The following is a 17,665-nucleotide window of genomic DNA, read 5'->3' as shown; positions in this document are numbered from 1 at the left end:
TCTTCAAGTAAAACTCTTTGGATTTGTATTTTTAAAATATTGCAATTTATTTGTGAATAGCTCGAAGCTGTGTGGTGGTGGTGGTGTCGTGGAATTGGCTGCACTTTCTCACATTGAGTTCGCCTGTGTGCCATTTAAGACTTTGTTTAGTTATTTAATTTAAGTTGCATAATAGACATCTACACGTAATGGCATGTGGATAGGATATGAGTAGGACCTTACACGGATTTGCTTTCATTCAACATCAATAATTTACTGTATTTTTACGTTTATTTTACGCTTGTAAATATTCGTTTCGTTTCGTTACGTTTCCTTTTGATTAAACTTTTTTGAACATTTATCGATTAATGCTTGCTTGTATGGTATGTATATCGGTTATCGCTATGTATAGTATGTACTATATATGTGCTTATCCTTGCTTCTCATCCAAGTGTAAATCTTTAGCTGGTGGAGTTCCGGGAAAGGGACATACATATACGTACGTAACTCTTAAAGTGCAACATATTGTAGAAACGATTCCGATCAAATTCCCTTAGTGTGGAACATAAATTCATTATTTAGATATAAAATACAGTGTGGGGATGGATGGGAAAAATCTAGCTAGGCTCAGACAAAAGACCTATCCTGTCCGTATCCTATCTTTCCTATCTGTATGTATACTCGTAACCTGAACAAAATATAACTCTGTAGGTAATCGCTGCTTTCGATGTGCCGAAACTTTCCGTTCTCGAACTGAAACCGAACTATCTATCATATCTAGCACAAGCTCTGGGCTGAGTGGGGGCTAGGACTATTCAATCAATCAATCAATCAGGCAAAGTAAGCTGAAGGCGGTGGGATCTCTCTGATCGGGGTCTGTCTACTTTATATAATACCATTTACGAGTATCTTTGACTTTGTCTTTGCTTTGTTAAACATTTTGCTGTTAAAACTCTTTAAAATTATTATCTCATTAATTTAGTAGTTTTGTTCGGTTTAATCTTAGTTCATGTAGATTTAAGTACACACGCACACACATACTATATAGTTGTATATATCTGTATATGTATATGTATATGTATGTGTTTGCTTGTATTGTATATAAGTATTGTTGTATGGTACTTGTGTGTTCGGTACTCGAATTCGCATTCGTATTCGCATTCGCATTCGTATTTGTGTGTATATTTAGTTAAAGTAATTTGTTTAAAGTAATTGCGTTTACATTTTATTTCTATTGAAGTTGCTCTCTTTAATTCTCTTTAATTTGACACTAATTTTAGGTTTTAATTTGTCTTTAAACTTTATTCCATTAAATTTAACATTTCTTTTGAATTTTTGTTTTTGGTTTTTTTCCTTTCATTTTCTTCTGTGGAAATAAAACATCGCATTGAAAATATTCGCTCCGTTTATTATCAGTAAAAAAAAAAATCGTGTGGCACGGGCACGAGTGTGCACTGTAGACGCGACACAGCTCGTTCTCGTATAAGTTCACAGTTAGTCCCTAAAGATCGGTATAGTCGTACGTCTGTACGAGTACGGGTATGCATTCGTGTACGGGTATACATTCGATGCGGTGTGTGCATCAACTACGCAAAGATTAATGGGTTCCATCCTCAAGGTCTCTTTAAAAGAAGGAGGCGGGGCACATCGAAGGCGGTCGGGATGGACTGGGACCGTGGTCAGTGGGCAGCCGCAGCTGGAGGAGGTCACTGGGTTAGACGCCTTGGGCGAGACTCTCCTTGGACAGCGCCAGGAGGGGCTGGTGCTGGTGCTGGTCGACGGCCTGGTGGTGCGGAATGATGAAGGGCGAGGCCAGCATCTGCAAGGGCCTGCAAGGGAGTCATTCGATGTGGAACTCTGGGATGGGGGCGTGGCTGGAAGGGGAAGGGTGCACTCACTCTGCATAGCTGGATGCTGTCACCACAGGCTGTCGAACCGAGTGCAATGCCTGCGAATTCTTGGCTCTGGCCAGCAGACTCATCACCGTTCGTTTGGTGGGATTCATGCCAGTACGGGGAACGCCCAACAACGGACGCTTGCGTCCCAGGCCGCCACCTGCCAAGAGCCGAATCGGGATTAGCCTTTGGGGAAACGGGGGGGCGAACGGAAGCTGCAAATGGAGCTGGTCACTCACCTATGTTGATGGTCTTGACGTTGCGCAGTGCGGGATGGAGGAGAGCTGAGCCAGGCGGCTCCAGCAGCGTCAGTGTGGATGTGGCTGCCTCTCCGTCTGCGCAGTTGGGCAGCTGCAGGGCCGCGGCACTCGCCTGCGTGGTCGGCAGCCCGGCCATTGTTGCACCAACCCCGGCCGCCGGCTTCAGAAGTCCTCCGATTCCAGCTGCTGTTAGCTGGTGCTGCAGCGCCACTGCCATGGCTGTGGTGTGCACTGTGGGTGCAGATAGGGGGGGAATGTGGGCGTGAGTGACAGCTTGAAGATTACTGAGAGGATGGGAAAGAAATTGTCCTGGGATGGGGACCAAGACCAAGGGAAGCTCCCCAATCGGAAACAATAATTCCCTATTATTCATCCCAATACCAAGAGCAATTCTTCCTCCAATCCGGACTTACGTGCCGCTGCCGCTGCCGGAGTGGCCTGTCCGGACAGATGCTCCCCGCAGGCTGCCGCTGCCGCTGCACTGGCTCCGCCGTGGGCCTGCTGCAGAAGCTGGTGGAAGTGTGACGGCTGGGCGTGGGCGTGGGCGTGGGGATGGCCGTGATGATGGTGATGATGGTGGTGCTGGTGGGGATGGGCATGGGCATGGCTGTGGGCATGCTCGGTGGTGGTGGTGATGCTGATGCTGCCGCAGGCAGGGGAACAGTCTAGCTTGTCCGGTGAGAGGCAGTCCATGCCACTGATGTCATTGTCCGATTTGTCATCGTTCGATGTGTCCATGTCCGCCAGCCCACCGGCAAGACCACGGCAGGTGTTGACGACACTCGGATTGGGATTCGTACCCGTGCCCGTGCCCGTGCTGGTGCTGTTGGTGGGGCTCTGGGAGTCGTCCAGGTGCGTAGCCAGACCCGGCGTGGACGTGAGCGCCTGCATCTCCCACATCTGCTCCTGGCGGATATCATCGTGGTAGTCCTGCGGGACACAGAAGTATATCAAATGGGAGTGGCACTGGGATTAGCCATGGAGCACACCTCTGTGGAGCAATTAAATTTAATTCTCGCTTTTCTCATTCTCTCTCTCAATCTCTTTGAGATTCTCCCACTGTCTCTCGTAATAAATGCGAATTTTATTGGATGTCAATTAAAAGTTTTCCGAGAGCGACCCAGGCACAGGCGACACCCGCCTCCAGGCAATGCCTCTCCTGCCCGCAGGATGCGTGCGCGTCGAGGCAGACGCACATATCTGGGAGTGCTTAATGCAATTAAATGGGCGGGCCTGGTACTGCAGGCCACCTCTGGGATACACACCCGCCGGTTGGCAGTCGAGTCGAGGCGAGTCGAGTGGATGGATACACATTCCATTAACCAGTTGACTTGCTTATGAGTATCTCTAGATTTAGCACTGAATCGGATGCAACATACGCTCTCCACTCTTCTCCACCCTCTCCCCCCCTTTTTCAATCCCCAAAGAAGTGACACGTATGGCAACATTTTATGGGACTCTCCCTCCCTCCCTCCGCGGCACACATAAATCGCGATTGCAGACGCCATAAACAATTTCCAGCCAGGTGAGCGAGGCTTAAATATGTCGCAGATGAGATTTGGTTAGACACTCCACAATCCTGTCCTACCTCTGACACACACACACTCACACACACACGCAGCCCGGTGAAACCCCAGCAATTTATCTAAATTGAAACAGTTTCTCTTCGGCTTTGTTTCTCCCTCTTTTTGGAGATATCAAATAATTTCTATGCAAATTTTCGTCGTGTGTAATCAGATCGGAATAACTCAGGGGGGGGATGCGAGAGACCAGCAGCAGGAGACAGTTTTTTATGGTGCCGACAGCTGCCAGTCAAAGGTTGGCCAGGATGTCAATATATTAGATTACCCTCAACCACAGCCCCCGTCCTCCAAGCCCCTTACAGATGGTGGCAAGACGGTTAAGCCCTGGCTCAAAGCAATGCCGGAGCTTAGGCATGTGCGAGGTGAGAATTGAATTTTGAGGGAGAATACAGATCAAAGCTGGAGATTAGAGAGCACACACACAATTATAAACAACAGCAGCTTACTTTCAGGGTACAGTACCCTGTGAAGACCTCTGCTATCCCATTAGACAGTTGTCTTTAGGATACATCATATTTATTGGCCTGTCTAATAATAATAATAATCTAATAACCCCTCATCTTTCCTCAAGCAAGAAGCGATTTTCAAACAAATTATGAGCATTACAAGTGAATGTTATGTATCAAAGCACCCAGAGGATAAAGACCTGAAACATTAATATTTTGTATTTCATATGAAATTACTACACAGACCTAATTAGAACAGAGTTGGTTTGGCAATCTTTGACATCCCCGATAGAGTTAGCAGTAGAAATTGATTGGACAGTGCTATCACTGGCAGCATAACTGGTTTATGTCAAGAAGAATTAATGTTTGTTTGTGAGACTATTCGATTACTACTCATTCCCACTATAAAATAAGCCAGATAAGAGAAGAGTTTAATTATAATTCGATTAAAGATTAAAGGTAACTTGTACAACCAGTTGTACGCTATACTGCTCATTTGAAATTCTCTGATAAATTGCAAACTCCTTGTATAGATGTCCTGGAACCCGTTTTAAATTGCTTCATGTCCACCTACCACTTGCATCTTGCATCTTAAAGAAGATATAAATATAGTATGCGCTCGCCAGGCGAGTGAGGATAATGCCCAGAACGTGGCCTGCTGGATATAGATAGTAAACGGTTAACATTTGTGTCTCAAGTGGATCTGGTGCCAGAGAGAAGGAGAGAGAGCGTGAGAGAGAACCCTCCCCCACACACACACACACACACTAAGGGAGTGCGCGATGGCGATGGCGTGTCGAGAGCCACACAATGGACGGAGGAAGATGCCAGGCAAGTTTGTGCAACGCGTGCCGTGAGGCAGGCGAATGGTAGTGGTTCAGGCAGCCGCCAAGCACTTGCTGAGGGCTGAGGGGGTGGGGCTGGTGTGGGAAATGTAATTACAGCACAATGCAATTTAGTCAGTGAGAGGAGGAGAGATAGAGGGAGATAGACAAGGACAGAGAGAGAAACGGCGAATCCTCGCTGTATGGCAGGAGGACACGACAACACGGAAGCTGTAGTCGATAACTAGAGCAACCTTGGAGCAGTCGTGCTCCTCCGTGCATCCTGCTACTGCCTCGGAAAGCATCTTTGCCATAACATTAAGTCCCGTGCTCGACAAAACTTTAAGATGTTCATTTGCCTGCCCCGGGTACTGGGGAAACTTTAATCATTAATGGGTATTACAGACAAACAAAGAGAACCAAAGGAAAGCAAAGCCCCTGAGTCCCTCCGAAATAAAAGGGTCAGGGTCCACTACTCACCGGAACCAGAAACCGACGCACTTCCGCCAGGGCATAGGCGATGCGGGCATGGGCCTCGGCTGGGGCGGCGAACGTCGATATCTCCACGTGCAGGTCCTCGAAGAGATGGGCATACCGATTGTCGCCGCTGGCGCGCAGGTCCTCCTCCTTCCGCCGGTCGCGCATCGACCCGCGGCCCAGCACGGCCATCTTGCACATGGTGTCCTCCTGGAGGCGCTTCATCGAATTGCCCTTGGGTCCCAGCAGTTTGCCAACGAAATTAAACTAGAAAATACACGAAATGTTCCTGGCGTCAGTAATCAGACGGTTCCTTCTCCCATCTATTGGCTCTCACTCACCTTGGGGTGATCCCTCACGGGCACGGCCACTTTGACGGCCACCTTCACGGGCTTATCGCGGGTGATGTCCAGCATTTTGAGTTTCTCTGTGCGACGGAGTAGGATACAAGGAAATGCAATTAACTCTCATGGCGGAAAACTAAGGTAAAACTATCAAAATGTTCCCTCCCTAAACATTCCTCCCTCATAAGTATGCTGGGGACATACAAAGTTCATCGGATAATCCCTTCCACTGCTTGACAGGGGCCGCCTGCCTGCCTACACCAGAGACATCGCTGAGACATTTGCAAACATTTGTCGAAGCCGTTAAGACAGCGTTAACCCGACCAGAGATGGATACTTTCCAAAGGGAAAGGGAATGGGCCACCATATCATCCCAGGCTTCTGGTCATTGTACGTTTGTCTCTCCGTTTCAGCTGTTTGTAACTAATTAAGCAAAATGCTTCTTCACACCCACAAAACAGGGGGCGTGGAATGGCATGGGGGGCGTGGTAAATCTGTTGACAAGCCCAAACATGAAAACATTTTTGTTTGCTCTTCAGCTCAGGCGCAAGTCTTGGCAGGCGGCAAGGACTCACGGGTACACAGACACGCCCACAGACACAGGGTTAGAGAAAGAGTGATAGAGAGGAAAAAAAACACACACACACGTAGAGACAGAGACATCGTCGGCACTCATTAGCAGGCGAAATGGCTTTCTTAACACCTTTTGTCGTTGCCTTGTGCATGAAATGCAACATTTGCATGTCTCCTGCCCCATTCATGCCCCATCTATGCCCCAGCCCTCTCTTGTCGACCCTGTGAGAGATTTTGTATCCCCTTATAGACCCCACCTCTGTTTTCGCAGGACTGCTGACTGCCTTGTCAGTGGCAGGAACATGCATAAGTAGCTGGCAGTTGTCAGCAGAGTGCACTTTGATGGGGCACCAACCAGCCAGGGCCAGGCAAGGCAGGACGTGCGACTATTTTTGGGGCAGTGGCAGGGGGGCAAGTAGTGCAAGTGCATATCTGTGTTGATGGCTCAAGACTGCAGCAGCAGCAGCAACAGCTGGAGAAGAGGTAGCTAGCAGTATCACAATATTTATGGCAACCACATAAATACGAAGGCCCCCCCCCCCATGGGATCCCGGCTCCCGTTCTTTCCGCTTGATTAATTACATTCCGCCGAGTTATCCTTCATAAAAGGTTTTCCTTGTTCGGCTCCTGTTGCCTGTTCGGTCGAGAATTAGATTAATTTCCATTTCATTTAGCAATTAAATGTACATCTGGAAAAGTCGAGAAAACGTCCTCTATGCTACTCGGCATCCGCAATTAAAAGCATTTCACCATCAATTTAAGCCAGTTCGAATAACTTTACACTTCATTTCGAATTTTATTATAGGCTTATGTATTGTTTGCTTTAATCAAACAACATCGGCTGGGACCGACGCTGGAGATGGAGGTGGAGAGGGAGTGATAATTGCATAATGACTGCAGCTGGCCAGCCGCAAAAGCGTTTTAAATTGTTCTCTCTTAGCCATCGAGTATGGAAATGTATTGATTTACCTGTCCTATGGTGTCCTTACCCGTCGATTCACGTCCTGCCAGGAGAAACGGCCAAACCAATAACAATAATAATAATTACATTTCGCTTACGGCCATGGCCATAATTATTTCATCCGCCCGCATCGAGGAAAACTTCCGATGCCCTTACAGTTTCTCCATTTCCCAATTTCCCAATATCCCAATTTCCATTTTCCACTTTTGGTTCGACATTACAGGGATCGCATGGGATCCCATGGCACGAACACGATTTTGGCTGCTGGCACAGCCTAATCTCCACTAATTTATGGCCCGGACGGCCATTAACGTAATTAGGTATGCATTTCAGGTCCACCTGCGGACCAGGGACACCCCCTCCAACCACTATTCCTGCACTTATCAGATTGCAGCGAGGGATGCCGGTGGATGAAGGTGCCTTCGCGTCTGGCAACCAGTCAGACACCGAGGGGCGTGCCCCCACTCAGTCAGGCACCTGATGGTGTAAATCAGATTTAAATATCAACTTGCCACAGCCACAACAGACCTTAGCAACTGCTACTAGTACTTCCTGCCAATCCACCACCCCCTGGGGCAGATGCTAAACATTTGCTCTGTCATTGCAATTGTTTCCGGTGGCAGTTTTTGTTGCCACCTTTTGTTGTTGCTGCTGCACTGCGAAAAAGAAACCACGAATAACGACTATGGCTTGGCAGATACTCGCACGAGTGCTAGTCCCAATTCAGGTTCTATTTTATTTGTATGGCGATCCGTTCGTATTTGGGGCAGAGATAGTTATTGCCTGTAGAAATGGTGGTAGCTATATATGTATATATATTTTGTCTTTCCCTTTTATCGATAAGACGATTATATATACCAGGACGTTAGATCATAAACACACGATTCTAGGTGTCCTGTTTTTTTTCCCAGTGTGCTCCTGCTACTTTCTGTTTGGTTTGCCGTTGCTTCTGTTTGCCATATTTTCTACATTCCTTTTGTGTGCTGCCTTCGTTTGGCTTTTCCAGGTCATTTGCTCATCCGGAACAGCGGAAAAGCTCTGTCCGGAGCGCCTGCCTACGCCGGCAACTGTCCGTCTCTGACTGTCTTCCCCTCCGACTGTTGCTTTGTCGCTGCCTTGGGCGGCGCAGGCACTTGTGCCGACACCACCCCTCTGACCCTATCTCAAGGGCTGGAAAGAGCAGGAACCCTCTTCAGAGCGATGACGTTGTCGGACGGCATGATTTACAATCCTTTTACGACTTGAACTTCTAGGCTGGGCACCTGTCCGGCTAAGGTCACGAGGGGAATGGAGATTGTATTGGAATACAACCGACAAATTATTCAATTTCAAAGTTTCCCTTCGACATGCCCCCAGAGGGCACGCCAGTTTAATCAACATTTGGTCCGTGTTAATGTCTTTGGCCATTTCTCGGCTTTCGGCCAGAACCGAAATTGATAGTCCATTTAAGCGATTTTCGACAGGACAACGATGATGTCTTCTCACTCTGTTTGGTTTAACATTTCCCCAGGGCCGGATTACACCCGGAATGCGTCTCGTTAGCCGAAACAAAAGTAAAAATAATCATAAAAAGCGAAACAAGAAAAGAATCCTCTGCCCAGAAGCTTAAATGTCAAATGGGGCGCTCCATCTTCCACGTCTCGTTTATTGTATCCCCTTTTTATGCACAATTCCCTTCCTTCTCCATTCCACCGCTGTACGAATTCTGGAGTATTCTGTGTTGACGACAATCTGTAATCCAATGTTATTTCTTTTTCTCTCTGTTTAAATTTCCAGTATTGCGTGGATTAGATTTAAGGGCGAGGGTGTGCTATTCCTTTGATGGATACCACTGCTATATGTATTCCGACGCGCCTCTCTGTGGATCCACTCCATCGCCTCCCCTCCATTCGGATTCCCTTTAAAGTTAAGCTTCTTCGGGCACTGATCCGACTTGAGTTGAATTGAATTTTGAGTTCAAATGAAAGGCAAAAAAGGACACACTACAATACATAGTTTTGTTTTGTTGTTTTCGCACATGACGTAATCGACTTCTGTGTGTTTATGATTACATTTATCCCACCCCAGTGGACCCCTCTAGCCCTACGACTATGTGTGCTTTTCGCTATCGGTATCAGCCAGTGTGACGACAGTTTTTACGATGGATGCCAGGATGCCCGCTCGCTTTTATGTCCTTCCTTAACTTTTGCGTAAACAAGTCGAAAGTCGAAAAGGTGGAATAGAAAAAAGAAGCCCCCATTTCCCCCTCCCCGCAGCACACCCCACCGCACAAATGGAGCAGCCAGGAGGGAAAGCGAGACAGATAGAGGGGAGGTGGGGTTTTTCTAAATGCCCTCAAAGCACATGGAAAGGGGACAGGACAGGGGAGAATCAACATAAAAGTGGTGGCTTCTCCTCTGCTTACTTGACGTTCCCTTGTACCCTGTACGGTATTCGATATGACTGGAACCTCGTACCACGAAATAAAAAGTGACGTAAGGGCAGTAGAAATGGGTGATCCCCAAAGAAATCACAGTGAACAATAGTTAATAGGTGACCTATTCGAATTTTATAAGTATGCTTCCCCCAATTCTATAGTGGATTAAAACATTTTTCAACGGTCTCAAAATGCTGTACCGCACTGTAAGAACGAGTCTATTATGTGTGCCTCAGTTAATGTCGACAACCGTCGCCAACTTCTTGGCAATTCTCAGCAATGATATAAGCCACATACCTGAACCTTTCAGGGCCCTTTCCTCCTGTGAACTTAAACCAGCTTTAGCCTCCATCTTTTGTTGCTTTTGTTGCGGTAGACGACTGCAAAGTGAAAGAATGTGAATAATCTATATGAGCATGTAATAATAGTTTGAGGCCAAAAGGGATTCGTCCTTTCAAGTTTTCAGCTAAGCCATCCCAACCGGCTCAGGCCCCCCATGCCCATGCCCGTGTCCCTACCTTTTAGCCTCTCGGCTTCTCAGGCCGCCCATCCGCCCCTTTCCTTGTCCCACCCATCATCCCAGCCAAAATCTTGCGGTAAGCTCGTGTAAAAAGCTTAAGGAAAACTTTGTAAAATTTTTATCATAATGCAGCTGACAAAAACCCTCCAACACTGTAAATACTTACCAAAGTGAGGGGGCCGCACGGAGGCGGATAAAAGAATTTTGTTTCAAATCTGTGGATAAGTTCCCTAATGAAATAAGCCCGAGCAAAAGTTGCTCAAAATTTTCATGCATATCCCAGCAGACAATCGAAAGTTTCGCTTTTCTAACCCCGTGGAGGGAGTAGAGTTGAGCTTGCCCGAATCTATATGAATATTGATTGCTGCCGTCGGTGATCCTGGAGCTTTGTGTATTCAGGGCAGATTGTATTTCTCTGTGTGGCTCTGGCAAGCCATCCTCTGTCATTCATCGAAAGCAAACCTAACATCTGCCCCATTTCGATTGCGAAGTATCGGTTTTCATACCAGGCGACATGAAAGAGAAACTCTATTCAAACTCAAAATAAACTCATCCTGCCCCATATCACTCACACACACACGCCCACACCCCACCCAAACAGCCATAGAAGCATAACAACTTGTTTGACAGTCGAAGCGTAAGTGGTGACCCCGATGCTTTGTGCTCTGGGATAATTGGCCACCATGCCCCATTAAGTCCCAGAGACCATCAACCATAGACCATAAATTCGCAATCTAAATCTGTATCTGCTGCTCCTGTTGCAATCGAGAATCTAAATTGTTAATCTAAAAAACATGAATTAAAATTTTCAGTTCCATAAAACCCTCAGTCATGCTGCGTAATTACCATTTACGATGATTTGAAATATTTGGTCCACAACGCCCAATTTTCCCCACACCCCACGGGCTGTTAAGCCAAGGAGGAACTACCTGAAAAATTGATGAAGGCTGGAAAAAGTGCTGGTGTGGGGTACGCGGGTGAGCCTCACTGCCGGAAAGGGGCAAAAGTTCTTAAAATTAATGACAGCTCAAGCACCTCCAAATCTGCGCCAATGTTTGTTTTTTCGTTTACGTTTGCTTTTGCTTTGGTTGCTTCTTTTTCACCCTCTCCTGCACCCCCACCACCCAACCGTCACTGGGTTTGACGGATTTGTGCGCAGTTTCAGATTAATGCTGCGATTATTGTTTACCGTTGGAATTACGCACTGTGGGACTGATAGGTGTTGTCGGCCCACATTCAGGTTTGGCATTCGCCTGAGGTACATACATATGTACATACACCTCTTCCAAGGATCCAGCTGTTTCACAATGGGAACGAACGTTGCATAGAAATTCTCTGCCCTTCAACAATTATTTAAACAATAATTTTATCCCTAAATACGCATCCCGAAAGCCTTCTAGCACCTAGGAGAAACCTAAAAACAAAACAATTAAATTTCAAGAATATTAAATTAAAATAAAAAAATATATACTCCGACCCACTGTGCAATGTTAGTCGTGACCGCCTTGTCTTTCTTATGCAAAATTTAACCCACTGTAGAGTAGAGTAGGTCGGTCCGCTCACTGGGTGCGGCGCGGTCGGTCGCTTGGTTGGTTTGCTTTATTCATTCCAGACCTTCCACTCCCGTCTGTCGCGACGTCTTCGCATCCTTGCACTCGCTCATCTCGCATAGTGCCCTCTCTGTTTCGGTGTACCTCAGCCTTCGTACCGCTCGGGCGATGCCTTTGTATTTATATACAGCTTCGCACGCACGATTTAAGGATAACGAGGATGGAATGCAGGAAGCGAGGCAAATATTTACACAGTTGGATGATTTAGATAAAGAAGACATGAACATGAAGAAGCCGACGACCGAGGCGGGTGAAAGCGACAGCAACAGCAAAAGCAACAGCGACGGGTAAAGCACGGCCATGAAGAGGGGGTAAATAATCCCGGGGACATTTTGAAAACTGGGGACAGACATTATAAAGGGATAAAGATATTTTAGTACGATGATGGGGGCTCGGGCGATGGCCGTGATTGGGTAGCATCACTTCATGAGACAACAAATTGTAATCCAAATTAATGGCATTATCTAGTGGGGTGTTCTTCCCGATTGTCTGCTTCATATTGTAGCCGTAGCGTAACGCCGTATAATATGTTGTACGAGTAATGCATGCAATAATCTATTTATGGCAAGCAGCGTTTGATTTAAAGCCCTGTAAGGCACATGTTCTCCCTGTCTTTTGGTATGCAGAGCCACGCTCACCTGGATAATTTATTCAGGCGAATATTGCAGTCACAGTCGACGGCAACAACATCAGAAATACAAACGAAAAAAACTCGAATGGAAATGTAAATAGCTACAGAAGAAGACCCACCGATACAGATGCACACATTCTAACTACAGATATAGATATACATATGTACATATGTATGCTTCGAACGGACCAGCATGTGCGAACGGAAACTCTATATTCTGCACTCTCCTGCACTCCTCCGCTCTCATCCAGCCGAGATGAGATGCTGGAATGAGCAGCGCAGTCTGTGAAATGGGCCCACTTGAATTTTGAATCTGCATTTTCCCAGCTACGTGTCAAATCCATCTAAAAGCTGAAGGGCTCACCCAGCATCCAGCTCACACGAACCCGCCCTCAGATCTGCATGTAAATGAATGTATAACATATTTCAGCAGATTCGCACAACATTTAAATTATTTTGGGCATTGTGTCAACATTTCAAATTCCATAAATTTCGGCCACCACATTTGGAACGGAATGGCTAAGAGGCTGGGGCAGGGGCAGAAGCAGGGGCATTAGGTGTGGCTGTGGCATGGTAGCAATCGAATTCTTTTATCGAAAAATCTGTGCCTCTCCAACGATGCCTAGATATGTATGCTTTTTGCTCCTCATTGTCTGTTTATTTGCTGTGAATTTATTTGACCAGTTGGTCAATATGAAAACACGAAATTGAAATATTCAAAATGGTTCTGCTCTTGTATATGTATGTACAGCAACAGAGGCAGAATCAGGCGTAGAAGAAGCAATAGCCAATATGCTCCATCGACACACCCACCTCCTGGTGTTTGCCTCCTAAATCCAAGTGAAATTCCTGACCGGAAATTGTTTCACAAACGTTGGCCAATTAATTTGAAAAAATAATGAAGAAAACTTTTCCATCGAGTTTATAAAAAATATATTTATAATTGAAAGAGCGGGACAGAGCGAGAGAGGGAGAAAGATAGGAAAGCGGAATTAGAAGAGCCTCGAGTAACTTTTTTATTATATTTAATCAACTGGCGGAATGTTTCCTTGACGAAAAGCATGTTTACTAGATGCCAGAGCTAAACTTTTGCCTAAAGTTGATGCGGTATTTGAAATGCATTTCATAGATTTCAGCAGTAAGAGAAATTAGATGGCTTCAAAGAACTATTATATTATATAAAATGAGCAGGCGGAATAAATAGTGTTTGCTTTGCGAAATGAAAGGGTCTGGAAGTCAAAGGTTGTTCGGGGATATATTTATGTTTATTCAATGTTTTCTCCCCCCAAACACAATGAATGCACGCACGAGGTGAATGTGAATGAAAATATAGAGAAGGAGGTGACTAGTCCACAGGTGGGACTTTCCAAATGGACTGGGGGATGGGACTTCAGTTAGGTTTCTGGATAGCTCGTTAGCCTTTGAGAAATATCCTCATTCCCTCTGCGATGTGGTCTAACCGACTGGACTGACTGGACAATTTTTCAGCAAACAAAAACCACGTTTCTAACGTGTCCTGCATAGAGAAACCATATACATATATGTAGGTTTATAAGTGTATGTATGTATGTTTGAACATATAATTCACCCACAACAAGTAAAACTTTTTCCTTTACTCCCAAATAAGTTGGGGAAGCAAACACAACCACAAAAAGGCAATGCCAAAAGGTCTTTTTCGCAGGCATTCCTTCATAAATAAATTTATGATTTAAAATTCCTCACTCCTTTGTTGGGGAGACAGGGCAGCAAAAGGTTTTAGTGGTTCAACAGAGCTGTGGCCGAGGTTCAACTTAATGGTTGGCCTTTGGTTTGTAAGAATGGTTTCCACTTGGGATCCCTTCCCCAACCATCGCACCGGACCGACTTAACAAATTAGTCTTCATCAATAATCATCTGGGCAATAATTTATCTAAATAAGTTTTATTTGGTCAGGTCTTGGCGGAAATCACCGAATAAATGGCTTTCCACTCTATTTCCGGTCTCTCTCTCTCCCTGCTGGCGATGAGAGTAAGATAAATCAAAAGCAATTACATTCATTCATTCTCGTTTTGATGACCACCATCCATGGCCATGGGGGAATTAGCCAGTTGGTCCGACTGTTTGGACATATTTTGCCTGCTGGCTACATACTCGTACTCGCACTTGTGCCACCTGCCTTGGTAAATACTCCCACTCGCACATAATTCCCACTCCCACTGAATAATTTAGTTACTTCTGCTGAGCCTGAGCCGTAATTAAGTCGTAACAGGTGTGAAAGAGAATCCCCATTTCATTCGCCGTCGAACGTGTCTCTTTCTGTGTCTGGATCGGATCTGGGCCTTCACCAGAAATTTAATACTTACCTAGTTAAGTCCAAATTTAGCTTGAATTCAGATTCGGATTGGAGCTTCGTGGATTCGCCTGCGGGCTAGGCGACCGTCTGTTATTCGAGTTTTGTTTAATGGACAGAGTAATCCGAAGGAGGAGGAGCACGCATTTGTCTTAATTTTCACAGTCACTTCAATTTTCACTTTGTCGAATGACAAATGCCTGGGAGCGCTTATTTCATTGCTTATTCATACGCCGTAACCATTTCGCACGGATCCACGGGCACGGTGCGGCGACACGGGGTGGCACGGAAATTCATCGGTGCTGATTAAAGATGCATGCCTAAGGTGCGAGGACTCGTTTCGCTTTTAATTTTGTTCTCGCAAACAAAAACAATGCTCCAGAGGCAGAGGCAGAGGCAGAGGAAAAGACAGAGGCAGCATCACCATACCCACGGGGCACCACCACAAATGTCCTGCGGCCCGCAGCCCACACAGAGATAATGTCATCCGATTTCGACTCCCCAAACCGCACGCGTGGAGCAGTGGCAGTGGCACCAGAAGCAGCGATGCCAACACAACGATCCGGCAGGTTTACTGTTTTTGTTAAGTACTCCACAGACAGAGGCTCCCACAACAGCCACCAGAGATGGCGACACAAACTTTCACTGAATGACTGGCTGGCTCCTGGGCGGGACTGGCATGGGGATGGGTTCGTCGGGTTGGTGGCGGATGTGGCAGTGTCTACCCCAGCACTTGACACAAGATAAACAATTTGTCTCTATGCCACAAAACGAAATGGGCAGCTTGGCGCCAAACACCTGAAGGTAGGTGTCTATGGCTATGGCTATGGATGTGGTCGTGGTCGTGGCACTACTCTGTGCTAGAACAAAGACTCGAAAGTAAACCGCATTTCCGAGTGTGAGAACCGTTCCGTAGAGCCCCCAGCGAGCAACTGATGCGAACCCAAAGACTCGGCACAGAGGACACCCAAACGACACGGACAACTGTGGATGCTGATTCTGCGCAATCCTCCGCATTCGCCCCGTCTCTCCATCGTATCTGAGTATCCGATACTGGGAACAGTGGCGCCTCATGAATGGGAAGTGCAAGCCGATGTTAAACATTTTCATCAGCATTTCCGTTATAATTTAAAATTCTTACTCCAGTAATTACTTTAGTCAGAGCAAGGGTTGTGAGGCTGCGATTAGCAGCAGAGCAGCAAGAAATCGCCCTTGCCCGATGAGCTTCGGCTATCCTGTCTTATGCTTGAAATGCATTCAGCAGTCATTATTCTGGTCGAAGAAACTTGCAGCTGAAATTTGATTCTTTGATGCGATGGTTGCCGCAGACGGAAGGGACTGTTCTTATACGAGATAATCGCAGCCAACTATCAATAAAAATTAATGATTAATCAGGGACAATTCTATTGACTGGCGAGCATCGTTCGACATTTTTAACTAGCGTGGAATTGTTTCGACTAATGGTATTGTGTTGGGTTGTATTGTGTTAAGGAAGAATCCTTTGAATAATCCTATTCGCCCATAATCGATCTGCATCCGGAAAGGGGGGCGATGCGGCTTGCATTGTATGCAGATGCTGGCTTTAACCAAAGACAATGCAAATTTATGTATATTCAAGTTTTCGGCAACATTCTCGAACCGCAAAAAGGAAACGAAGAGATTGGAAAGCGGGGGATGGCCATAGGAGGAAACGTGTTCTGGCCCCCCAAAAAATGCACGCTTGTTTATTTTGGATGCAATGTTCTTTCTACCTTCACCTCCACCTACCTCCCTCAGGGTGTTGGTACTGGTACTGTTAGCGGTACTGCTACTGTTCCTCTGACTTCCTTTTCCCCTCCGCATTCCATTCCCAACCAGCGTCGGATACAAAGCGCTACGGGGCCCCATTTGGGTAACGTCCAATGCACCAGGGACTTCTCCTATGTATGACAAACAAACATAAACATTGTGTGCGAAATGGAGACCCCAGAAGTATCGTTTGCTTCTGGTCGATCGCGGTGCAGGGGCAGGGGCAGGGGCAGGGGAAGGGTTGTAGGCCAGGACGAGGGATTGGAGGTGGCGATAGGAGGAGGCGAGGATGTGCACCATGTTTGCGTGGCGCACTCTAATTAAAATTTTCGCTAGGGGCTGGTCGGCCAGCCGTAGTGCTTGTAAAATGTTTTACGAGGCTACAGCCAAAGCGGGAAAAAGTAAACCCCCAAAACAGAAACTAAACAAATGAACCGACGGCTTCATTTTGGTCAAGCATGGAAATGTAATAAGCTCGCGCCCAAGGCGATTTGTTCGAGTACGTAATGCATGAACGAGCAAGAGCCGGAGCCGGAGCCGGAGCCGCAGCCGGAAAGTCTCCGCCGGCCAAAGCGTGGCAAAGTCTATCGAAAGTGTATATTAACATAGCAATATGTAGTCAGAGGTTATTACAACGGCCTTGCAGGCCTTATGGGCCACTCAACCCTGGCAGAGTAGAAGGACTCGTTCAGATGTGTAATTTGATTTGCGTCCATGTCATCGGTGGGCATTAATTGTGCATTGCTCGTTTAATGTGTACATCAGTTCAATTACCATTAACGTCAGATGTTCAACAAGCGATGGCATTTGTATGATATGCCCAGGACACTTGTTGGGATCTCCAGCTCCAGCTCCAATGCCGACGCTGATGCCCAAGAGGAGTGCATAAACATGGTCAAGTCCCCACTCCGTCTATCACCGAGTGGTTGCTGCTCTGCTGCCCTGGTGACATGATAGAAAGTTTTAATTGATTTCCTGGCATCCCATTTGTTTGGAGACTCTCGGGACTGGGACTGGGACTGGGACTGG

At 46.5% G+C, this 17,665-nt stretch overlaps 1 protein-coding gene across 2 annotated transcripts; it reads right to left on the bottom strand.

Moving 5' to 3' along the window:
* Positions 1-35: 35 nt before the first annotated feature.
* On the bottom strand, positions 36-15,779 carry LOC108160986. 2 transcript variants are annotated; one of them, XM_017295290.2, is made up of 8 exons: positions 14,862-15,779; positions 10,056-10,138; positions 5,806-5,891; positions 5,468-5,731; positions 2,548-3,064; positions 2,114-2,365; positions 1,878-2,034; positions 37-1,808 (listed from the first exon to the last, which is right to left on the bottom strand). In XM_017295290.2, the coding sequence occupies exons 2-8, from the start codon at positions 10,108-10,110 to the stop codon at positions 1,694-1,696; spliced, it is 1,446 nt and encodes a 481-aa protein (XP_017150779.1). In that variant the 5' UTR covers positions 10,111-10,138; positions 14,862-15,779; the 3' UTR covers positions 37-1,693. The 2 variants fall into 2 exon arrangements, with proteins under 2 accessions (XP_033247853.1, XP_017150779.1); XM_033391962.1 differs by lacking the exon at positions 10,056-10,138 and having other exon boundaries at positions 36-1,808.
* Between the last annotated feature and the right edge of the window lie 1,886 nt (positions 15,780-17,665).

The sequence above is a fragment of the Drosophila miranda genome, chromosome 3, assembly GCF_003369915.1.
Source record: "Drosophila miranda strain MSH22 chromosome 3, D.miranda_PacBio2.1, whole genome shotgun sequence".
NCBI lineage: Eukaryota > Metazoa > Arthropoda > Insecta > Diptera > Drosophilidae > Drosophila > Drosophila miranda.
This window is presented reverse-complemented; position numbering and strand designations above follow the sequence as displayed.